Here is a 26,621-nt window from a genome sequence, read left to right as displayed (position 1 = left end):
ATCTTTCCCATCAAAAAGCTGAATTTGTAGCTTGTATAAACCCACTCCCTCCCATTTCCGCATCCAATGATATATTGGATGAGTTGGTCAAAGTAGGCAACCCACGCTATCCTGAACGACTGAACATAAAAAATGTGATGTTCTACACAACACTAAATGGCTGCGTTTCAGAGCTGGGCAGTTTGCCCTGATCAGTGTTCTCCAACACCGCACTCAGGTTTGTCAGTAAGCGACCCCGGACAGATGTTCATAGGAGCTGTTTAAACACATGGAGAACACCTCAGGTAATGATGTGGAAAGATGTGTTCATCCCTGAATGGTAAACGACTGCCCTCCACCGCCCAGCATATCAACCTGAGAGGTGATTACGTTGACTGCCACCTCCACTAGGAGGGGAGGCAAGTAATCCCTACCAGGATTTGAAACACACAAATGAAAATGTAACACGCTAAAACACACAACAATCAGTACAGTCTGGTAGTGTTTAGGGTGTTTGGTTAGATTAAGATGATAGGTTCTGGGTTCCATCCTATCAAAATGTCCACACACACACACACACACACAAAGACAGAGAGCAGGGTTAAGCAGGAGCCCCCACTGACACAGGGAGGACGCTCTGCTGCACACTGAAGCGGTCTGCGGAGGCTCATTAACATTGGCATCAGCAGGTCTCCACCCCTCAGACCACCTCCCCCCACTGAAGGCCCCCCCTCGCCAGGACTTTTTGGTGTTTCTCTTTCCAAATGGCAAGGGAGGACGCCATTGGAGGTGTTCTGCACACACACACAGGAGTGGATGCATTTGCTTAGCCAGCAGATGTTTGGATCCTGCTATGCCGGAGTCAATATTGAACCGGTCCTGCTGACAACCTTGCCAAAGAACACGGGGTTGTTGCCGGCAGTCGGTAGGGAGAGGCGACGACACATTAGGTCAGGGAGAGGACCAGACAGTGCTGTCTGCACTATTGTGAGGACCAGAGCTGGTGATGTTAAATAATCCCACAAGTGTCAATACCTAGCAGGCCCAGTGCAGTGCCAAAGTGTGAAGCAGGTGACATCATTGGTGTTGGCACCCTCTACTTCAACGAGCCAAGTTCATGTCCCCCGCCCCTCAGAACGCCGCCTGACGCCCACGACTCCGACAGCAGAACAAGGGTGAGACATAGAGAAAAGCCACGAGAAGGGGAACTCTCAAAGTCAAATAATAAGTCAGCCCGATCCGGGGTCCAGCAGGGCGGAGATCAAACAGGCGGCTGTCTCAGCTCATAGTGGACCCCGAGCCTCTATAAAGATAAAGACAAAAGTCTGCCTAGCCATCCAACGGCTTCTCTCGGGGGCACAGATCCACCAAGCTCAAGGACTTCAGACCGACTGCGTCGGTGGGGGGCTGACTGGCCTGAGTGTTTTTGATGAGCCTGTCAAAGAGTCCCGGCGCTGCCCTCCAGACCCTGAGGATGGCTGGGGTGTGCCGTTAGCATACCAAGTGCCTTTAATCACATGGGCCGCACGCTAGTGGTTAGTTTCAGGTGAATTATTCATCTGGAGACACGGCCTTCAATCAAGAAGCCGACACTGAACACCGGGAAGGCTGTACCGTACACCGTGGCGCTTGCTGAGGCCGATCAATATTAATACCCTGTACGGGGTCCTTGCTATTGAATAACACAACAGAAGCCAAAGCTGGACGAACAACAGCTTGATAATGTGTCTGGCCTGTGTGCTTGACTGTTAAGTAAGGCAGCAGATAGATTTGGGACGAAATAAAACAACAGCACCCATCGAAGCCATTTGAAGAAGGCAATGGGTGTTTCAATGGATTTACCACAGTCAGTATTAACTCGGCACACAGCAAATACACAATTGTTATGTGATGGTCGTAGAAGTTGTGTTGTTAAATCCAATGACAACCCTTTGAGAAGATCACAAACTAGGATTACTTTTTTTTCTGTGACCGCTTGACTTGACAAGAACCAACATGTAGCCCTAATGACAAGTTTTGTTTGTTTGAGACGAGGGCTTTATGAGGCTAGAGTAATACCAAAAATACGAAAACAGAACTACCGTGCTTAAAAATAACGTGAATGGGCAATTGGGGAACTAATTTTTTTATAAAAAACTTTAAAAGGGTTAAGAAATTATCAAAACAATGTTTTTGTTTAAAGTAATACCCCTCCTAGATTCACAGAACGAGCCAACTTAGGTGGGTTTGGTCAACCTTGGTTTATGTTGGGTAGACCCGGTCCTAAACGTATAGAAAGCCATTACCAGACCAAGGAAAACAATGAGTATACACATTTAACCACACAAAGGCACACAAACACACTTGTTAATGTGTTTCCCCTTTTTCTGTTCCTGTGGTTTGTTCTTTGACAAAGCATTTTGTGGCTTACCTTTCCCGTTTAAAGCACTTAATTGCACTCTCGACAATACTCCAAGCCCTAGCCAGTGGAAGCAGTTTGAAAAAAGGCGAAGTGCTGAAAGATATTTCTTTCTTTTCTTGCGGCTTCATGATTAATAAATTACTTACTGTAATTAGGGCTGAGATGCATAGCACGTTGGAACACAAGGTAATGTCTCCGCTACACGCGAGGCTAACAGAATTAGATAAAAGAGCCTGTTTTGGCCTCATCTTGTCCACTTGGCTGGGGACCAGGTACTCCATGTTCCCCGTGAACTCAGATGTATGGCGCCGCAAAAAGACAAATGGACCAATCCAAAAGGAGGATAAATGACCCTGACCACACTCACAAGGTAAGGTAAAATTCTGTCCCCCAAGGTAGGCCTGATGGATCACCATGTTGTATGATTTCAGCCATCCAAGTACCAGAAGATGAGGGATTGTTTTAAGGGGATTTGATTGCCATTGTGACTATGGGGTCAAACAAGCAAATCAAGCAATATGTCAAATAATAATAAATGCATAACAGAAGACGGAAACAATGCTGTAGATACGATTTAAGAAATTGATTTGAGTGTCATTTGTTTCAAATGTCATCCATCATCCATAATAGTGAGTGAAATGCTGTGAAGGGATATCTGTGCTGCCTCTGTATGAGACTTTTAGACGTTAGTCTGCTCCCAGCTCATTTATGATAGATTGATTTGTTTGTTTCAACATTGCAAATCTGGTTTTTCCTTCTCTTTTACAACAAATCATGCCTGCAGCAGCTTTAATCTCATTCTTTGGCTCGTGTTGACACCACTTGCCTCTCAAGCACAAACACAACCAACATGTCTAAATGGGTTATCCGACCACAGTGGAGGCATAAAAGTATGAGTGCCACAACAGGGGAGCCCCGATCGGCAACACGTACTAATAATTAAGGCTGAAGGGACTGGAAGAGAAGGACCAGCTCACGACACACTGAGACGAAGGAAACCCAGAGTCACCAGGCACAAAAGACCACAGGTCACACAGCGGAAGGCAAAGCCCCGGTGTGTTCAGCCCTCTGCCAACATGGGCCATGCACTTGTTTTCACCGCGATATAATCTAACCCCGCTGCTCTTCAAATGGACTTCCAGGGTGTCTTCTGGGAAAGAAGTAGCCTTATTCAGCGCACAAAGAGCCCTTTCAGGTGTGTGGGTGTGGGGGGTTGTGGTCGAGGCTCCGGGTCGCTCTGGCCCCGGATCGTTTCTTTAAAGAAAGAAGTGCAGACCGGCAAGAGGGATAGCATTTCACTGCTTTGTCCGGCCGGGGGGGAAAGGTCAGTACCCGGGGGGAAAGGCTCGCTGCCATCCTGCAGGAACACGAACCCACCGTACACCACAACCACCCACCACCAGCTCCTCATCACAACTACACAATCACAAGCCTTTATTCACCAGGCATCAAGCTCACTGTGTGGAGGGAGGGAGAGGACAGTTGAGTGTGACCAGGAGTGTGACGGATAAAGAGTATTTTCTTGTTGCTCTTGTCCCACGTTTAAGACAAAGTGAAATTGCTTTCACCTTTTCCCGATCTATTATTAAGCAGCATTATCCGAAGCGAGGGTTAAAGCGAATCAGTTTTTACCAGGTGGATTGCATTGTGTGTCTTTTGTCCATTCATTGAGCAGGTCATTGAGTAGGTCCCTTTAACCATAGACATGCTATTAAGGAGCAGCGAGAGCGTGAGTGGGCATCGAGCTCAAGGATACCTCAGGTCAAGCTTTGGACATTGGGAATCTAACCAAGAACCTTCTAGAATACTTCCAGAATATGACGTTATTTCCATAGAAAACAGGTAATGAGCACAGAATGAATAATTTAATGTAATTTCTGTTTGAAGTATGCTGTAAGGACTTGTATGTTTGTTTCCCAGCCTTGCAGAATATACCTTAATCAATAACAGATCAGAGGAGGGATGATGTGAGCGCTCTTCAACATTCAATAATGAACTGCAGTGACTTCTGTGAAACAGGAACTGGCATGGATATTGGTTTAGAGGGCAACACTGCTGAGCTGCTTGTGTGCCTGAGCTTTCACATTCCCACTGGCCAGCATTGACTTCCAACTCTGACGGAGCACCTAGCAAAACATATTACGGATCATTCAGCACAGTTTTGGAAGGGTCCCACTGACTGGGGGTAGACTGTGTATTCTTTTGTATTCATGGATTAGGCTACTGGTATTATAGTATGAATACAGTGAGCCTGTATCTGGTTTAGATCAGTGTTGAACTCTAAATGCATCTTAGAGCAGTAATGCCTCAAACCCCTACCTCCTAATTGGTTTCAAAGTATCTCTGGAGATTTATGTTTGGGTTCGTTTCCCAGCCTTTGGGTTCTCGGTTCGGTTCCCATCAACCTGTTGGCATCTTTGAGAAATTATTCCTAAATCCCCTCGCTGCTAATTGATTAATACTATATTTTCAAAACGACTCAAAATAAACCGAGCCTTAAGACTTACGGAACATGGTGTTGAACTGCTGCGGGTTCAGATTCCACTTTCCCCAGGGAGTCTTGTGGCCCTTGGACTGGGCGTAGTGGGCGTGGTTAAACTCTGGCTCCGTGCCGAAGGAATCCAGCACCCGTAACATGCACCTGTCACACACACACACACACACACACCAGAGTGAACATGACATCATTGGAATTTGTTCATAGTGTTCTTAAGTCGTCTGCAGATTAGCTCTCCACACATGAATAGACTGTTGTTTACCCTTAAGCAATTCGTTTTAAATTGATATCGTAGGTGTTACGGCATCACAGGGTATACGGGTTAAACATTCTACCCACAATTCAAACCAACCATCTAATCTACTCTATTATCTCTTCATAATCACATTCTGTCATACGTATGTGTGTGCATATGTTTGTGCCTGCGTGTGCGTGTATGTTGACCATCTTTTCCTCAATATTATTTTAGACTGCACATTTCTTTGCATTGGTGACATTCAATACAAAGTTCGAAAAATGTGTGGTTCAACCATTGGATGGTGAAAGTTGCAAGGTATGACGATGATCATCCGGAACAAAAGAGCACACTCTCGCCCACCCTGTCCACTCTCGCTATCCCTCCCACTCTCCCTCAATGTCCACATATCTCTGCGGCCTCCCTCCCTCCTGTTACTCTCACATTCTGTCCCCCAACTGGCAGATGATCCGCAGATGGCAGTGAGAATTATGCATGTGTGTGTGAGTGTGGGAGAGGGGTGCCGGGTGTTGTAAAGGGAATTAGGGAAAATGTTCAGCTGAGTACTCATTTAGTTAAGAAAAGATAATAGTTTATTGACTCAGGCGGGAACTCGGCAGTGAATATAGATGGATATGGTCATTACAGAGCAGGGGATGAGGGGGGGGGGGAGACATCTTGCTGGATAATTCCGAACAAGAGTAGGGTAAGGATATGGGGGGTGGGAGCAGTTGATGAGAAGTTTGTCAGAGACGAGCAGTTTGTCGAAATAATCAATGGAAAAAGGAAACAAAGTTGACTTCAGTGAGGCAGACTTGGCGGGCGGTAGGTGAATCATCCCTTCAGCCAAGAAGGTGGAGGGGGGCGTTGTGCAAAGTGGCTCCCTGTCTTGTTCGAACAGGTAGAGGCCAAGAACCACCTGTTGCCAAAGTAACAGCCAACCCCCAGACCCAAAAAAAAAGTTTTTTTGCGATCCAACGATACATCCTAAGTTACTGTTTCTGTAACAAATTCCTGTTTCATGGCGTGTAAAGTCGCTGAGGCCGACTTCAGGAGGACCTGATATGAAGCCATCATCACACAACGGCTCAGTTTCTATCGCTGAACTGCTATCCCCGGTGCACAGCTCAGACATCAACACTTCAGAGAGCGGAGAACAAACCGGATCACAGAGCAGTGTGTTCAACACGACAGGAGGAATTAAATTAATTATGAAAACAGCACTTTTCCTGGGATTTGGGGTGTCGTTGTGGGTAAATGGTGCTCTGACACGCATAGAAACTTTGAAAAAAGTCTGTACATGATTTTTGTGCATTTTTGTACATCTGTACATGATTTTTGGGTGAGATACGCATTTCTGGAAGCAGCCCGCCTCCAGCTACGGAACGAGCGAGTCAGTTTCGGCGCCCCCTCCTACGTAGGAAGGAGGCACATTTGAATATTACCTCCAGCTTCCCCACTCCCCTCCAATCAGAGCATCCCTAAGATTTTGCGGACCAGCGGACGAGCAGCTCCGGCGGGGGGAACTCGGCGTGCTAGCCCTGCAGCTAAGCTCCGGGAGTACAATCCCTTTCACTGGCGCCGAGCTCACCCCGCCAGAGCTGCCGCCGAAGCTTCGGCGGAAGTCGGAGACATGGAGTAGAAAGGGATTGTACTCTCGGAGCTGAGCTGCTGGACTGCCGCCGAGCTACCCCAGCCGGAGCTGCTCGTCCGCCCAAGCTGCTAGTCCACTGGAGCTGCCACCTAGCTTCGGCGCCAGTTCATCTCCCGGAGTACACCGCCGGAGCGGCCGGATGGCTTCAACGGCGGCCGGACTGTAGTCCGGCAGCTTCGGCACAGGGAGCTCGGAGGCAGTCCGGCAGCTCAGCTCCCGGAGTACAATCCCTTTCTTCTCCATGTCGCGGTTCATGGACTTCAGAGAGTCAATGCCAAAGTTCCATCCCCCCAATTCTTCTCAACCATGGGCGAGGTATCCCCCACAACGAGTCTTTACTTGTGGAAGTACCAGAGACGTCAGACAGTCTTTATTATTCTTCATATCATCCGAGGCGCGCATATTATATAAGTACCCATACATAATATTATTATGTTCAATTATATTATATAGATATAGAGCTCCAGGAGTCAGCAAACGGCAACAATCCCTGCTCCTCCATGCTGTGGTTCAGTCTGACAGCTCATTGGTCAATGGGCAGCAGCTCATTTGCATCAACACTACAGACACCAGAAACAGCGCATTCTGAAGGGACTGAAACAGAGGGGAATAGCGATATTTATTTTCCTAAAAGCTATTTCCAGCAAACAGCTTCAAAAACATGTTTTCTGGAAGTCAAATGCTATGTTTACTTGTTGGGAAAAACATCATAATATGTCTCCTTTAAAGAGAGGTTGACAGCGACACGCAAAGCAGGAGAAAGGTTGCAATAAAGAGGACGTCAGCAGAAGAACCAGGGCTCCAGACTGCGACCAAATGGTCGCATTATGCGACCAAAATTTGAGATATGCGACCGAATTTTACATCTGGTCGTGCATGTGCGACCAGTAAATTTGCCCCCTTCTTTTTCCACGTTAAACGTGGAAGGGGCGCGTCAATGAATCCAGAATCTTTAGCAGGCCAATGAGTGTAAGAAGGATATGAAATGTCAGTGGCTAATGTGTCGAGGGGGAGGGTCCTAGAGATTATCGACCGCGCGTAAACGTCTGTGCGAAGGAGAAAGATTTCACAACCTGCTACGTGCGTTTACAATGAGCAAGCAAACTATTGACTCGTTCTTCCGACCTTCGGCTAGTGTGCCAGTTCAAGTCAGTCCTGCACGGGTCTTATTTTACAAACCCCGCACCAGCCCGTACCCGCAATACTTAGCCCGACCAGACCCGCTATGAATTGATACTGACACCCGACCCGCACCCGATGGAGAATTAGAAACATTAGATGGAAATTACACTATCTGGTGTTTGGCTTGGTGCTATAGATTGTTGTGCAAAAAAAGCACATCATCCACTGTTGACGGTTTTAGTTGACTCCTCTGCTCCTGATTAACATATCCAGCACAAGTGAATTCTCGCTCGCAATCGCAAAACCCACACCCGACCCGCGCTTTTCAGGCGTCCGACCCGACTCGTTTCACCGTCGTTTCACCAGTGCAGGAATCTGCTTCAGGTTCCATAAAGGGCTTTTCACACGGGAGGCGTTTGTCAGGCCTGATAATGCATTCTCAATGGAGAGGCGAGCGCCAGAGAAGAGGCTCAGCATCCTGACAAGCGGGCGCACTCCCGTGAAACTGTCGCTTCAGTACTACTTGTCAAACGCATGCATGCGCAAACCTGGAAACCGTTGGGATAGATGAGAATCACAATAAAATGTGACACTGAATTTGAAACGGCACATTGTAATTTCTGCATCTATTATCAAATTTCTGGTTGCGCCCCTGAAATTTTCAGTTAGGGGCCACAGTAAAAAATAGTAAAAAATGTTAGTCTGGAGCCCTGCCAAGACAAAACGAGAACCAGAGAGAAACCAACACGAGGGACCAGAAGAGACAAAGGCAGAAGGGAGAAGGATTTGAGTAGGCGCACTGAGAACGGAGGGGGGGGAAGACGGCCCGACCATAAAGATCAATACAGCGAGTATCGCTAGAAGCACTGACGGTGACTTCCTCATATGCCTGGCTGTTTCTTCAGCTCCTCTGGGCGCCCATGTTCCCGCCCCGCTGGACAACAGTGCGTCACGCACTGCGGTTCCTGCTACGTGAGGGCTTTTGATTATTTTGAGGAGCAGAAAGCAGTGTGATATATCGACCCTAGTGAGTACTTCACACAGAGGACTTATTTTTCCTCTTCCCTCAGTCCAGAAAACCAATAGCTGACAAAAGGCCATTTATTACCCAGCACTGCTCTCCTGCACATTGTGCTGCGTCGTATAGCACGCACCAGGCTGGCCTGGACATAAATCCACTGCTGTTGTGATTCCTGAGGACATTTATTTCCCGTCTGCCTTTTTGAGAGTACAGAGAAAAATGGGACCCAGAGGACGACGTCAAGCAGGGCCTGACAGCGTGAGATTCAGACTCACAGCTGTCAGGGGGAAGATTCCCCATCAGGGACAGAGGCAGCGAACCAAAGAGACACACGCGTTGAAGAGGAGGGCCGTGAGGAGGCTGAGACAGGGGCGAAGAAGAGGGGGAACAGAGAGAGAAGGGAGGAGAAAAAAAAGAGTGCCCAGGCCATCAGTTGACCGGGGACATTCGGGGAGGTTCGCCCCAACAACCTTTCAGCTGAACAAATATTTCATAATGATTATCTCGGTGCAATAGTTCTACATAAGTGACTTCTTTTTTTCTCTGCTTTTGGAGTTTAGTATTCTCGCCACACCTGTTGCACATTGAGTAATGAGTGTGAACAGGTTAAACCAGCCATCAGTACACACACACACTCAGATCTCCTGCATGGAAACATACATACAATAAACCCGATTGAACATCACCACCCTGCGACCTCTTTGGAGGAGCCCAGTTAAAGTCACCTAGGTGGAGCGGGGCAGCCACATAGGTGGCGTATATCTCAGACCTTTTTACAATGGGTAATCGACTAACTGCTACAACTTTAGATCAAGTTCATTCATACGCTGCCAAATCTCTGCCCTACACAACCTCTGCTCTATCACTTGGACTCTCGGTCCAGATGAACTGAGTGTAGACAGGGGTTGGGTTCCTGTTTTCTATCCACGTTTTAAGAAGCCATTGTTAAGCTTCACGCCTATACACACCTTGGTATGTCAGGGTCATGTCTACAGAGTCCTGTGTGTCCCTAATACGTCGGTCAGGGTTCCTGCAGGGTTTATTTCCCGCTTCAACGCATGTGGTAACGTCATTAAAAGGAGAACATCGAATCAAAAGAATAAAGCCTTCAATGGCCGAATCATCAAACCACAAATTAAGAAATAGAGGAAGAGGCTTGAGCCTTCAAGAGGAATCACCATCAAAGAGAAGAAATAGAAGGCTACATTAAACACAAAGATAAAAACGATGCAGTGTTTTCCTTCAGGGGCCACGCGGAGGAAGACGGCCGTCGGCACAAAGCCACGGGCCGACAGGAGGAGCCGTTAGCAGCCTCAGCACATCGTCACTCTACCGCTGGTACTGTTAGCTTGAGTAAAAACAACAACCACAACAACACATCCGCCTGCACAGAGCGTGGAAACGTCCATCTGCAGTCGGCTGGAGGCCTGCGGCAAGACAGGAGACGGCGATGTCGCTGGCAGTGGAGGAGGAAAGGGTAAACGCCCTGGGCCTATGGAGCGCCAGGTTCACCTCTTTATTTATAGCGCCACACACAATGTCCTCCCCGTGACGGCTGTGTGCTTTGGTCTGAAGCGTCAAGAGTGTGATCGGTCATACCTCAGAGTTAGTTTTATATGCTAGGGAAGCTACTCTGAGGCAAAGAGTTGGGAGGTAATAAAGGATGATGATGAGGGCCAGACCCAAGACAGACCGGGTGACCCAGGTCATAGCCAGGGTCAGATGGCCAGACCCAAGACAGACCGAGTGACCCAGGTCATAGGCAGGGTCAGAGGGTCAGACCCAAGACAGACGAGTGACCATGGTCACAGGGTCAGAGGCCCTGCCATGGACTCCAACTCTGAGGAATAAGCAGGGTCAAGGTTATGGTTATGGTCGCCTTCTTTGGTCGATCGCTGAGGATGTGTTACTCTCTGGATGTTGTTTGGACGAAGCGTTGAAGCGAGCAGAAGTACAATCTAGAATATTCTCTCAGGAAGACACTTCAAAGGATGCGGGAGATCACTATTTTTTTCTGACATGGCTTTGGTGAGCCGTGCTATTATTAAACTCATGTCAAGACACCAAATTGGCAGAACAACCAATATATGAAACATCAAACACTTGAAGTTTACTTCTGGTGGAAGGTGAAATTGATGTTTCAAAAGCACTATACAACAGGGACCATAGATCACATCTCCCAGCTCCTTCTTCCCCTACTACTGAACTTCACAGCTCAAACACAGAAAAGAAAGAACCTTATTGATAATTTACACAAAGCTGCCCCTTCCAGACTGGAAACTAGGTCACAAAAGTGTTCGCGTATGTGTGGGCACGTGTGTGCATATGTAGTATTGCAAGAACAAAGGGCATTGACCAATATGATATCAAACCACCGTTTTCTTCATCTTAAGTTTGTTTTGTTAGTGAAACAGCAAATATCTTATTAATGTATACAATAGCACTCATTGGGTCACTACTTTATCTTGGTTTAATGTATCATGGAAAAATGACTTTGTGACATGCGTTTTTTCAGATTTGATATATCATACGTGCTATACAAAATTATTATTATTACTAGTATAATGTGATTTAATAAAGCGAAAATACAAATACATGACACAAGATGTATCGATAGATATATATACATTTTTTTAATTTGTTATTGGCTTTTGTCATTATACACCATATATCTAATATAAGCCAGTATATAAACCAGTATAATATGATCACTCACTGGTCGTGATGATAAATTATGTATCCGATATAAACCAGTATAATATGTTGATGATGATAGATCTAATATAAACCAGTATAATATGATGATGATTCATCTAATATAAACCAGTATACTCACTGGTAGTGCACCCAGGAGGGCCCCAGGGTCTTTTTGAACTGTGTGAGCCCCACGATGTCGATGTAGATGAGCTCCACAACCTTGTCCCCCTGGGTGGGGCAGCTGGACTTGTTCCCCATCACACGGCGCATGATCCTGGGGGCGTGGCGCAGGCGGGTAGGGGGTAGGGGCGGAAGAACCATAAACATTTACATTTACATTTAGAAGACGCTTTTATCCAAAGCAACCTACAATAAGTACATTTTTCAGAAGAAAGAGAAACAACAATATCGCTGTTGGTACAGTAAGGATGTTCATAGAACCAAGTGCCAAGCAACTACAATTGCTAGGTAAACCCATTCCCCGTATACAACAAAGATAGCTAGGACTACAAAATGGCAAGTACTATAACTAAGTACGAAACACAATAAGTGCGTCCATTAAGTGCCAGGACGTAAAAAATACATTAAGTGCATACATTTAAGAGCCAGGACGTACAACATAAAATAAGGGTGTACATAAAGTGCCAGGACGTACGACATACAATAAGTGCGTAGGAGGGGTGGTGAACTCTGAACAGGTCAGTCTTTAGTCTTTTGCGGAATCTGGTGAGCGACCCCGTGTTCCTGACAATGGCAGGATTTTGAGTCTTTAGGAGGAAGACACGTCTAGTGGAGTGGTGGTTCGGGAGATATGGTTCTGTCCCACATGGGGGGTTGACTTTGCAGCATGACATGATAGACATGACAAATACATGACCAATACAAATGGACCCGTAAAATGATGGTCCGCCCACGCGAAATATTAGGTTTTATAAAAAATACTCCACTTAAAAACACACACACACACACACACAAATGTTAAAGTAAACACATGGTAACCAGAACATCCACACATTTCCAAGCATGTGCGTCTGATTGCTCTGTCTGAACCTAGCAGAAGTGGAGCAGAGAGGCTTTTGTTTACGTCCATAAACACCCTGGCCTTGGGAAAAAAACATAATTCCAAGTGATTCAGAGTGCATCTGCCAATGGGCCACAAAATGGCCCTGTTGGGTTCTGATAACGCTCTTCTCTTGTTCATGATAATCCGTCCCCTTGTTTCCCGCCCTCTACCATGTGGTTGCACCTCAACGTTTACCACCTTTATTATTGTTTCCTTGTTTTCTAGTTCTTGTATGGCCTTGGTATAGTATTTGGGTTAAGGTAGAAGTAGTTTGGGCTTACAATGGTGACGCTACAAACATAAGAATTGGAATACATTTTGGGGTTTTACGAGACGGTATTAGATATGCATGACCAAGTAAAAGTCAGATCTACAATAATCTGGGAATAGATTTAGTCATTTAGACGGCAATTTTATCCAAAGCGTCTGGATATGCGACGCTTACGATCGATATTGCGGCTGTGGAGGTACAGAAGAGGAAAAATCAATGAGCTCAAATCTGGGTGAGTGGGGTGTATCACTTACTTTTGCTTCATATTTGTTTCGACCAATCATGTTGCTGGAGAACATGCTGGAGATCAGCGAGTGTGTAAATGGTTTATGTCGAACAAAAACTGGGCTCACAGTAGTAAAGGTCTCCCTGTGCTAAGAAAAGCAAAAACATCCTTTCTGGACCCCGATTTAACACAAAGCTAAAATGAGTCTCAATTATAAATATGAAACAGTATATACATTAATAGATAACTTATTGATAATAAATACATTTAATATATTAAAAGATCGAGAAAAGTTTTTTTCACCATCCCTTTAATAACGTCACTGCCTCTTTCAGACGTCTTTCTCTAGACGAGCTTGTAGAACTGTTAAACGATTCAGAGACAAAATCAGAGGCACGTGTTACATGTAAACTGTATAATTGATATTATATTATTAGTCTTCGTCTTTCAATCTCAAGACGAGAGTGTTTGATATATCTATTGACAAAACGAGTGCTGAAAGACTGTTTTGGTGAGTTTTGACCTAATTTATGAGTACCGGTCCACCGGGTTGAATGAAGGTATGCGTAATATACTAATATACTAGCGACATAAACCGTCACAACTAACTCACTTCAGCTTGGAATAGGTTTACGTTGTTTTATGTACGACTTTATGTTATAGATGTTTTAAGCAAGGCAAGGCAACTTTATTCATGTAACACATTTCATACACAAGGCAGACTCAAAGTGCTTCACATATAAACATTGTCATACAATAAAATAAAATAATAGATAAGTAAAAGAAAACATATGCAGAGAAATTAGTAAAATAGAAAGTGCAATGTATTTAAGATCAGATCAACAGTCTCTCCGGTATCCACGTCGGGACTCCAACCCGACCTAAAGAAATTCGGTACCCACGTCGGTACTCCAACCAGACTTAAAGGAACTTGAACTTTCTCTGGGACTCCAACCCGGATTCTAGTCAATTTCTATTGTAGGACTATATTCTAGGACTCTAACCCAGATTCTAGGACTCTAACCCAGACACACGTCGGGACTCTAACCACGAACCAAAGGCCTTATTCTGGGACTCCAACCCAGACAGAACTCAGGCCTTTCTCTGGGACTCCAACCCGACCTAAAGGAACTTGGTCCTTTCTCTGGGACTCCAACCCGACCTAAAGGAATTTGGTCCTTTCCCTGGGACTCCAACCCAGGTTCTAGGACTCAAATCCAGACAGAACTTGGGTCTCAAACCCTTATCCTTGCTCTCTGGTATCAGATCATATATCTTTCTGGAAAAATAGAAGGGGTTACAAATCGAAACGTTTGAATCCCTATTGTTTTACGTTTGTGAATAATTGTAATGGTCGAGTGTCGGTTGTCAGTTAGTTTTATGTTACCATGGTAATACAGTCTGCGGGGGAGAAATAGCATTCCTCCGCCATAGCCATATAAAGCGAGAGAATTTATATAGGTGGTCGGTGAACTGTCTTATTTATTTTATGTATGGCCTGTTGTGCAGGTCAGGTTTTTTGAAACCCTGAAAAAGGATCCTAGAACCACATCTGTGTTGCAAGTCTGGACAGTGAGACAAAGATATTTTATACAGATATTGTTGGAAAGATATTAGATTGTTGTTGTTTGTATACACATTTGTATACACAGTTGATAGATATTAGATTGTTGTTGTTTGTATACACATTTGTATACACAATTAATTGTATACACATTTTGATTGTATTTTACTTTTCATAATGTATAGGAAACATCACAAACTAGAACAAAACAAATAGAACAAATATAGTTGTACTCTCTCTTTAATTAATAGAACATTTATTCAATATTTAATATATTAAATATTTATTTAGCAGAACAAATATAGTTGCACTAACTCTTTAATTAACAGAACATTCATATAATATTTAATATATTTATTATTTATTTAGCAGAACAAATATATATGTACAAACTAATTAATATAACATTAATTTAATATTTATTTAGCAGAACATAAGAGACTCATCTAAAGACAACTTAATAGAAACTTAATATAAACCCCGTCTCCAGTCTTTAATTTATGTTTTTGATTTCACCGCTCCAAACGAACCTAGGACTGGCCCAGTAACATCATTTTCTAGTTTTAAGCGTTTTTTAAGTGTTACACCAACGTTGTCAGAAAAAGTATTTAAGCTTTCAAATTGACAGTTAAAACTGGCGACCATAGAAATACATCCATTCAAATACCCTTCTGAAACCCTCCCCGCTAGCAAACGTTTCTCTTTGAGACCATTTCTCTGGAACAAAACAGATAACAAGGAGTAACTCTATAGGACAAGGATCCCAGAATATAGGAAAGGCTTTCCGAATACTTAGCAAGAACACTCCACAGAAGCTAGCCCAGTTCTAGCTAGCACAGCCCTAGCCCAGTTCTAGCTAGCGCACCCCTAGCCCAGTTCTAGCGAGCGCAGCCCTAGCCCAGTTCTAGCTAGCGCAGCCCTAGCCCAGTTCTAGCTAGCGCAGCCCTAGCCCAGTGCTAGCTAGCACAGCCCTAGCTAGCACAGGTCTGCGGCAGTACTTACTCTTTGAGCTCGGCCAGGGAGGCGGAGATGCGCACGTCGTGGCCCAGCAGGTAGAGGGTGGTGATGAGGTCGCTCCACTGCACCAGCTCCCCCAGGGGCCCGCCGCTGAAGGCGTTCTCCGCAATCTTGAAACCTGACTCCTTGGTGAGGAGGCCCAGGTGCACCAGGATCTGGTCAGAGAGCGAGAACGAGAGCGAGAGCGAGAGAGAGAGGTTGAACACACGATACCAGAGTCTTCTACTGTTGTGTTCTCTGGGTTTGAGGTACCCCAAGGACACGCATTACACTGTGGATTAGACCCTTTTCACTGAGGGGGGTTTGGTACGAGCAACACAGGTGTTGCTCAGAACACTAATGATGGGTCTGCTCTGTTATGTGCCAGGGTCCAGGAAGTAGACTCATCTTCACTAGTTTAGTTCACTATGCAGCCCTGGTACATGACAGTAGCATGTAGCATAAGGCATAATTAGTGTTGTGAGCTTAACATATGTTTATCCCACGCTGGACTAACACTGTTCCTCTCCTCTCCACTCTGAAAGAGAGAAGAGAGGGAAGAGAAAGGGAGAGGCATGGGTAGGCATCAAGATTAAGAGCTGCGTACAAAGATGGAGACAGAGGACAACATACAACGGAGGGGAGGTATAGAAAGAGAGACAGCGAGAGAGCCAGAGCACGAGGGAGAGATTGGGAAGCTGATGAGTGTCCCTAGGCTAAAGAGACTGAGAGTTTCTACAGTCCCTGTGTGTAAGAAAACACTACAGCGTGAGGGAGAGTGGGGGTCCCGCACACACACACACACACACACACACACACGTGCGCGCGCACACACGCACACACACACACACACACACACACTTAAGCACATGGCCAAACACACAGTAGTGTAGGCCGCTCAGCGAGCTTGTGTGTTGTGACACGTGTTGTGGTGAATGGCTGACAGCTGTGCGGTACACTAAGTAAACCAGCCTGGGGGAGATAAGAGACTATACCATGCTTTTAACTTCCCATAGCAAGGGACTACCCAAATAAAGGCCTCATGTTGAGGTTAGTGACCGACCATTCAGAAAAACAGAGTGATAGTGATGGACAGAGATTAGAGCGGATGGATAGACAGAACGCCACAGGGGACAGAGAGAAGGCCTGGAGGCACACACAGCAAAAAGAGGAGAGGCTCTGTTTAAAGATAAAGACAAAACATATAGATTATTATAGTCCCACGCAGCCAATGAGGACGAGTGGAGCAAGTGCGTGTTCGTGTACCTTACGATGAGCCAAACTGATACATCTGTATGATGCAAGTTGCCTACTATTCTGTGGAAAACGTTCAAAGAAGTGCATGGATAAGCTGTTCTCCACAAGGTATATCCGAGCATATCGGCATGAAATCCCACACAAATATACCAGCACACACGCTGAACACACCCCCATTCAACTATTGCAAACACGCAAAATGCACACGCAAAAAAAACATTAGACGCACATTAGAAGTACACACATCTGGACACTAGGGATGGGCAAAATGATTATTTTCCGGGAACTAGTTCTTTCAGTTCAGTTCACTATAACGATTCGTTTATTTGATTCAGTCGTTTTGATTCGTTCGTTACGTCAGATTACGTCTTAAAAAAAAATATATATATATTTTAAATTGGTCATGGGTCCGGATTGGACCGTCAAGACCGCGGTCCGCCGTTTGGAGATGCCTCCTATATAGTATAACCGAACATCCCACCAATATTTATACCACTTGCTTACTCTCTATATTTCATTCATGGTTTTACATTTATAATTTTATTTTACTTTACATTTCATTCTTCATTGTTCAGGCATTACAGAACTTTCATGGTCATAAATAAAAAATACGAACTGCAGTTTAATTTCTTTGTTTGTTCTTAAATTGACGTAGAATGGAGCAAAGATTCCTGGGATTGGGAAATGCGTTTATCCAATAAACAGATGGAGGTCAAGTCTATTTTCGAAAAAATGTAGGGGGATATATGAGTGGCCCCACGTCGAATGGTATGACCCAAGATACGTCAGACAGAAAGCGCGCATATTCGACGGTACCGCCTTGTCATTGGTTTACCTAGGTGCCATTGAAACACCATTGCCACCTCTCATTGGCTGAATCTTTGAGAACATTGTAGACTCAATCAATATAAGTCGCGGGGAGACGAAGCTCTGTTCTGTTTGTATATTTTATTTACGTGACCATATTTTTGGTTGATGTTTAAAAAAAAGAATCAAAGAACCAGTTCTTCTTGTTTTGGGGAACCAGTTCTTGTCGTTCACGTTCGGGATTCGTTCATTGTAACGAATCGGTCGCGACCGACACATCCCTACTGGACACACAGACGCAGAATGCTAAGACATGCAAAACACTGCCCAACACACACACGTTAAACACAAAGACATACAAACCCCCCCTCCGCACACACATACAACACAAAGACAAGCAAATCCTCCACCAAGCACAACTAAAACACAAATACATGGAAAACGCTGCACCACACACACACACGTAAAACGAAGACATGCAAACACCCCCAACCACACACACACACCTTCTTCCTGTGGCGCTTGCCGAGGTCCTGCTTGGAGGCGAGGGAGCGTGCGGCCGACAGCCAGGGTTCAGCCATGCGCTTGATCCGCAGCATCATCCAGCGGAACTCCTCCCGCCGGGACATGACACGGTGCAGCTCATCGAAGCTGGTCCGGACCTCCGTCTGGGGTACAGACATTACGCAAAATTGTTTAAGGAATATGTATTGAGGGTGTCTAGCCTAAGAATTTGCATGGTCGAATCGGAGTCCTCAGGCCAGACTGGACCGACCGTCCAATCGCATGCACTATATTTTTATGCATGCGGCTCCATGATGCCTGATTACTGGTGACTTTTGCGTGGTTTAAAAATAATCGCAGGAGACGAGAGGAGGAATGGGAGAGGAGGAGAGGAGAGGAGAGGAGAGGAGAGAGAGCAGGAGACAAGAGGAGGGATGGGAGAGAAGGAGAGGAGAGAGAAAGCAGGAGACAAGAGGAGGGATGGGAGAGGTGGAGAGGAGAGGAGTAGAGGGGATAGAGAAGGGTGGGGAGGAGAGGAGAGAAGGGATGGGAGAGGATGAGATGAGTGTTGAGGAAAATAGAGAGGAGATTGAGAAGGGTGGGGGGAAGAAGAGAGGAGGAGACGAGAGGAGAGAGAAAGCAGGAGACGAGAGGAGGGATGGGAGAGGAGAGAATAGGAGCAGAGGGGATGGAGAAAGATGGGGGAAGAGGAGAGGAGAGACGGGATGAGAGAGGAGGAAAATAGAGAGGAGATGGAGAAGGGTGGAGGGAAGAAGAGAGGAGGAGAGGAGAGGAGAAGAGGGATTGGAGAGGGGACGAGGGATGTTAGAGGAGGAGAGGAGAGGGGATGAAAAAGTGTGGGGGGAAGATGAGAGGAAAAGAGGACTGGAGGGAGAGCAGGAGAGGAAAGGATAAAGATAACAGAGAAAAGATAAGAGGAGGAGAGGAAATGGGAGTATACGGAGAAGACATAAAAGGAGAGGAGAGAGGTAAGATGTGAAGAGAGGAGCGAAAAGATAATGAGAGAAGAGGACAAGAGAGGAGAATAAAGGAGAGGGGGCAAGCGGCGGAAAGAGAGCAAACTGATCCTAATAACTGAATAAAGAGGACAGATGAAAGGACAAGGGGAATGAATCTGAGATTTACGTAGCAGACAGCCCAGGCAAAATTTGAGCCACCAGGGAGCCAGAAAGGGATAAGCGAGGATTAGCCAAACCACTGTAGCATTACCGCATTAACCGCCTGCTAGCGTGGACGACGCCATTAGCATGCCTTACTGCTACAGGATATCACCAAGGGAAAGCCAAAGCTTATTAGTAAGAAACCTTTAGCTTGACTTTCAAACTTTCACACAACCTCAGACACATATGTGAGATGTGGCGCACCACGCTAAGGGCCGGCATTGAGGAGGGCCGCTCAACGTCGCCCAATAACGGAGGGCTGACAGCAACTAATGGTGGGAAATTATTTATGTCCACGGGTGGGAATTAAATTGCAGTTGATAATAAAATAATTAAGACAATAAGACAGCAAAACATTTCGCAAACATGGCTGCCACTTGACACTGAAGGAGAGGTAGTATAGACAACGTGTGGCTTCCTAGATTATCCTCCATTTTAAACACAACCCATAACTGTCATAGCGTCACAAATCGTCTGGCTTCGCTCCAGTGTCAATTTTGTCAGCTATTTTAGATTTAGTCTTTTGACTAGAGCTGTCAAGCGATTAAAATATTTAATCGTGATTAATCACATTAATGTCATAGTTAACTCTAATTAATCGCGATTAATCGCAAATTCTTTTTCTATGCTAAATATCCCTTGATTTTTTTGTCCCATAATTCTTCTCATTTTAATTCTCTTATCAACATGATGAAGTGCATCGGCTTGCCTTGTGCAAATGATTTTCTATTGATAACAACATTGGCATATACTGATCAAAACAGGACGATACAAAAAAAAGAGCCTATAGTGCAATTAAACGACTGCTTTGAACAAATGTCATTTGGACATAGCAGTCAGGCTACTGCTTCTTTGTTTTGAGCCCAAAAAAAAAATTTTTTTTTTTTTTTTTTAATAAAATAATTACGTTAATCGCGCGATAAAATTTTTAACGCCGTTAAATTTGGTTTGCGTTAACGCCGTTAATAACGCGTTTAACTGACAGCTCTACTTTTGACAAATGCTTAGTATATTTAGTCACATTTTAGTCATTGTTTTCCTTTGTAGTTTTAGTCTAGTTTTAGTCGACGAAAAGTCTTTACATTTTAGTCAACTTTTAGTCATTACTTTTAGTCAAAATGTTTTCTCTTTTTAAACTAATTCAATTAGGCTAATACAGGTATCGGAAATTGAAATGAAGGTGACAGCAGGTTGTATCAAGTGTTGAAATTCATAAAGCAACATCACTTCACTCTGTAATATACATACTCCTTACCTTAGTTGGATATCTTTTACCTGTAAGATACTTACTCCTTACTTAGTTGGATATATTTTACCTGTAATATACATACTCCTTACCTTAGTTGGATATCTCTAGACTAGACTCTCCTATCTATGAGAGTCTGCTGTGCTGTCCTTTCAGATCTACTAAGGTAGTACTAGTATTAATACTAGAGCTGTCACGCGATTAAAATATTTAATCGTGATTAATCGCATTAATGTCATAGTTAACTCTAATTAATCGCAAATAATTTTTCTAGGCTAAATATCCCTTGATTTTTTTGTCCCATAATTCTTCTCATTTTAATTCTCTTATCAACATGGTGAAGTGCATCGGCTTGCCTTGTGCAAATGATTTTTTATTGATAACAACATTGGCATATACACTGATCAAAACAGGACGATACAAAAAAAGAGCCTATAGTGCAATTAAACGACTGCTTTGAACAAATGTCATTTGAACATAGCAGTCAGGCTACTGCTTCTTTGTTTTGTGCTAAAGAAAAAAAAAAAAAAAAATTCTTTTTTTTTATAAAATAATTGCGTTAATCGCGCGATAAAAAATTTAACGCCGTTAAATTTGGTTTGCGTTAACACCGTTAATAACGCGTTTAACTGACAGCTCTAATTAATACACATGGTGACATGGAGTAAAGACCATTCCACTAAGTCAAGAAACAAAACTTTCTATATTTGGCCAATGTGGTTGTTTATTTTCTAGAACTTCAAAATGAACACACATAACACACAAACACATAAAGCAGAATTAGGATACTGAATCGGATCTCGATTCAGTTTGAGGAAAGCGCCTCTCTCTAAAATGACTCATGCTCTATTTCGACGACCACGACTGAGGTCACCTGTAATGCTAAAAACTCGCTCAGCAAGTGCTTGAGATGCTGGCATTGCCAGGAGATCGCAGGCAAGAGGTTTTAGGCTTGGATAAACGGAACCTTGTGCAGCCCAATACTGAAGGGCAGTCTCTTCGTTTATCGGTTCAACTTCTGACAGTTGCCCCATGAATTTCTGAATTTCCTGCCTGACACAGGGCTTTGAAAGGCTAGATGGCCGGCGGCTTGCACTTGCTTTTGAGAGGAATCTAAATCTCGGCCGCTTTGCCTCTGGTGCCTCTCCTCTTTCTTCTTCCTGCTCATTTTCATCAGCCTCCTCCTCCTCCTGTATTACTGGTGACACCATTTCAGCAATGTAATCTTTTGCTTTTCTCAGAAGCTCCTGAATTTGTTCGTCATCATTTTCAATGAGTGTGAGTGAGACTGTTGGGTCGAGGAAGCATGCAGCAGTAGTCAGGGGTGAGAACTTTGGATCACTTGGATCAAGAAAGCAGCTGAAGCGTTTGTCCATGTTTGCCTTCATCTTGTGAGCCAGGGAAGCTAGGTCCCTGTAGCTCGAATCCTGGGGGAACTCACACAGGTGAGCGCTCAGGTCCAGGAGGGCGGGCACCACCAGGGATAAGGACATTGTGTCACTCTGGAGCATCTTGGTGTGCTCAGCAAAGGGGAGGAGCAGATCTCTGAGAGCAGTCAGCCTCAGCCACTCACTCGGTAGAAGATAGTCCCAGCCCATCCCATCAGCTACCTGAAGAATTGAGTCCTTCACTTGGACAAGGCGTGATATCATCAGGTATGTGCTGGACCATTTAGTGAGGCAGTCTTTGACCAGAGTGAGTCCACACAGCTGCAGCAGTTGCTCAATCGCCACAGACGACTTGCGGAAGAGCCTGACGAGTACTCGAGCTTTGTCGAGGAGTCGATTGACACTAAGATCTTTCCGGATTATGTTCACCACGAGTTGCAGTGTATGTACAACACAGGGGGTCCTCTCCATGGCTCCGTACCTAGATAGATAAGACAAACAGAGAAAAGGACAGATACTTTATTAATCTTCTAGAGGAAATTCAATTGCCATGAGCAACACAATGCAATAAACAATGTGTAACACACATCTTTAATGCTAAAAGAAAATAAGCATAGCTCAATAACAGACATAATATAGCCTACTACTGAAAATGTTAACATCTACAAACTAATAGAATTTACCTTTGTTCCTCCTCGACAACGTCATAGTCTTCATCACTCTCCTCTGAGTCCTCAGAGCTGCTGGGCTCTTGTTCATCGTTTTTGAACGCTGCAACCATGTTGCTTCCATTATAATTTTGTCTTTTGGTATTCCCCAGTTCTCAGTGCATCGGTCAAGACAAGTCTTTATACACTCTGCAGTGTGTGGGTGGGAGATCTGGTCAAGCTTCAACAATATGTGCTGGGGTTTGTTCTCCTGAGTACAAAAGTAACAGGCACTAATTGCGAGGAATGACGCTGCAAGTCCTTTTTTTGTCCATATGTCCATACAAATTGTTGTTCTGCGTGCCGTGGCGAGCCTCTCTTTAAATTTTTGTTTTTCAGCAATATAAAGCTGGTCGATCAAGTTGTTTATTTTTGTTTTTTTCGGAATGGTCAGCCTAGCCTAGTCTATGGTCTTCATCATGAGGACGAAATCTTCATCCTCAATAGTGCGGACAGGTAGACCTGTGCGTGCAATCCATTGCGCAATCGCCTTTTCTTTAACACTTTGTTCCAGCGAGTCAGTTTTATATTTTGATATTGAGCTGAACACTGCTGGGATCGATAATTGCACCCCCACATTTTTTGCACCAGTTTGCTGTTTAGGAATACTCGTCTCTGGGATCTAGGTGAGGAAAAAAATCAAAAGATACAATTACTCCTGTAGGCTAATCCCTTTAAGATATTACTTGGCTAATAACTTCCAGTCAAATCGTATGTTCAGCCTTCAAAACGAGAGCTGGTTAATTTTGAAAAACGCAGTAAACTGTAATCTGAAAACGTGGTTATATGCTAGCATAGACCCTATAGTATTTGTGGTATAAAGGCTGGAACGAGTTTCAAATTATAATAAATATGTACAATGCATAACGTTTGGTCTCTAGCGGAGCGGACTACTCAGGCGTTAGGGAAACTAAATTATGGCTTGTGAAAAACTTTATATTTGGATTGCAAAACGCATGAAAATATAAATGAATGGTCTTAATTTATTTTCTTTGGCAAGTGACATGGTATAATTAAGCAATAGATCACGCCAGGCTGTGTTATGTGCTCATTATACCACTGTTAAGGGGCGTTGTCCGGCCCCGACGCGCAGCGGAGGGCCGGCGACCCCCTTCACAGTGGTATAATGAGCACATGCCACTGACTGAAGTGATCTATTGCTTTTATACAACGGTTACTGTTATGGCGAAACGAAAGTCATAGACACACTACATTTAAAAATAAACCAAGAAAGTCAAAGTAGCCGTTTTATAAAGACTACCAAAAAGTAGTCCCTCCTGACTGCCGCTATGAATCGATGGTCGCTATGCAACACACTTTAGCGTCCCTCAGAGAGAAGGCTCCGATAGAGCGGTTCGCCGGCAATTTATCCTATTCACCTATTCACCTATCCTATTCACCTATTCCTATTCGAGCAGTTCACTCGCCGATTTTAGGCTTCAGTGAACTGTGCTATTGCTTTTATACAACTGTTAAAATTATGGCAAAATGACTCCACACACACACACTAGTAAAAATACGGTTGTATTCTTTGACACTTTCCACTTCAAGGCGCGGAGTGATACTTTCACAAAATGATTGGGCGTCATAGCAGTTATGTATACGCTAAACAAATCCTGCGATGCCCAATCCAGGTCTTACTGAAGGCATTTAATGGTCAAAATATTATTCATAAATATTCGAATATATTCGAATATTAATATTAATAAACAAACAAACTTCGATATGATTTTTGGCCAAAAGTCAAAGCCCTACTCGGACGGACATTATCCCTTACATATAAGAAGATATCAAGTATAGATTTTGAAGATTCAAATGATGTGATTGTGTGATGTTAACATTACAGTTAACTAACTTACCTTGTCAAAAATATCAGGGTGGTGCGCCTTCAAGTGTCTCTTGAGGTTGGTTGTGTTCTTCCCACCTAACTTGAAGCCACAGGGCATCTCCATCTCCCGTTAGTACGGTGCATTGCGTTTTTCTTTCTGCTGAGTTATAACTAAAGTGCTTCCATATATCTAATCTTTGTTTCCGACCAAATGCTTTTTGTGTTGAATTTGCCATCATGTGTTAACTGGTTGTCGTAAATCGCCGTCGCTCTGATATTCGGAAATCAGCGCCAGCACCTGACTTGTTCAAGGTGGCAGGTTCACGCGCACATCGCTCAACCAATTCAACCAATGACAGTAGATGCATTTTGACTGACAGAGGGGCACAGTTGGGGGCAAATATCATGCATTTTGAATGTCCAAGAGCACACCACCAACATTTTCGTCCTGTCTCGTCTCGTCAACGAAAACTAAACTTACATTTCGTCATAGTTTTTATTATCAACGATCTATTTTTAGCTCGTCATCGTCTCGTCAACGTCATGGAAAAAAGGTCGTTGACGAACATTTTTCGTCATATTTTTCGTTAACGAAATTAACACTGCTTCGCTCATTTCTGCTCAATTAGGACTCCCTCTCATATTGGGTTTGACCAGCCCTTTCTTGTCCAATCAGCATGACTCTCATGGCAGTGCTGTGTCTTTAGTCATTGCTGCTCAGACTCCTGCGTAGTTGCCGTGCTCAAAGGGCCTGAGCCGTCGTGAACCAAAAGTGACATAATCCCAGCCCAGCGCACGACTCATAAACGGTTTGTAGCAGCCCTCTGAAGATCGTGAGGAAAGGGTAGGAAAGTCCACAGTATCGTTACGGCCAAACAGAGACTACCAATGTCAATGCTGTGAGTGGGATGCCTGCGCACTTTGCAAACGGTGCTTCACGACAGAGAGCATCCGTCTTCTTGTTCTCAAAGACGAATGTGTGTAGCTGAACATGATGTGTTGAGCTGGACATGATGTGTTGAGCTGGACATGATGGGCCCTATTTGAACGGTCTGAAACGCAAGAGAGAAGCGCCGAGCGCAAGTAGCTTGGTGGGCGATTCTATAGCAATGTTGCTATTTTACCGGGGCATAAATGACTTGTGCCCGGCGCAAATCTAAAAAGGGTTGGTCTGAAGTAGCCTAATTACCTGTAGTTGTGGTTTGGGCGTAACATGCAATAAACCAATGAGAGTGCCATCTCCCATCCCCTTTAAGAGCCATCAGCGCATTTGAATCTGACCAGTTGATATTTTGACAGCGCGTTTGCAGTCTCCGATGAGACGGACGCATCACTACATGAATTTCAAACTTCAAATGGCTCAGTTTATGGCCAAATAATATGGCACATGGAATAGCGTTTTCTTCCACAACTTCAGAAACACTGGGTCCTCAAATACATTTTGGCAAAGAAAATTTAACACAAACATGATATGCGGTAACTGTGGTTCTATTTAATGACGTACGCAATGCATTAACAAACATCGTTTCTTACCAGTATTGTATGCATTATCGTTATCGACTTGTGTTCCTAATATGCATGTGTCCCCCCGTTAATATACATTGCCATGGACTGTATTATGCTTCACGTGTTTAGACAGATGGACGCACGCACGCGCCCCCGCTTTCATTAATACTTTTACACATACACACCCGCGCGCCCGCATTTATTCATTCTTTTTAACGATTTTTTCTTTTTTCTTTTAATTATTTTTCACTCGCGGTAAAACAATGTTTTCTCACGATCAAATACTCATTAATCCTAAAAGTTATGGGCTTGTACACGATGTCTGTGTCAAGAAAATATGTTTCCTGTACGGTGTTTGCAAATGCATTGATTTAAAAGTACAACTTATTACCGCTGTATCAGCTGTTCTTTCCCAAATAATTTACGAAGATTGTGTGTCTAGGTAGATGAGAGAAGCAAAGTGTATGCGCG

The 26,621-nt window shown here is 44.3% G+C and overlaps 1 protein-coding gene across 1 annotated transcript in view; it reads right to left on the bottom strand.

The window, feature by feature from the left end:
• mgat5 (alpha-1,6-mannosylglycoprotein 6-beta-N-acetylglucosaminyltransferase) overlaps positions 1-26,621 on the bottom strand; it is a 123,993-nt gene that overhangs the window by 37,867 nt on the left and 59,505 nt on the right. Inside the window, exons 6-9 of the mRNA XM_030355478.1 lie at positions 18,297-18,458; positions 15,733-15,902; positions 11,746-11,880; positions 4,888-5,021 (exon numbers count right to left, since the gene is read on the bottom strand). Of these exons, the coding sequence (XP_030211338.1) occupies positions 4,888-5,021; positions 11,746-11,880; positions 15,733-15,902; positions 18,297-18,458 (601 nt within the window). The remainder of the gene's footprint in view (positions 1-4,887; positions 5,022-11,745; positions 11,881-15,732; positions 15,903-18,296; positions 18,459-26,621) is intronic.

The sequence above is a fragment of the Gadus morhua genome, chromosome 4 (genome assembly GCF_902167405.1).
Source record: "Gadus morhua chromosome 4, gadMor3.0, whole genome shotgun sequence".
NCBI classification, from domain to species: Eukaryota; Metazoa; Chordata; class Actinopteri; order Gadiformes; family Gadidae; genus Gadus; species Gadus morhua.
The sequence above is the reverse complement of the archived record's forward strand: the minus strand, read 5'-3'. Positions and strand labels throughout refer to the sequence as shown.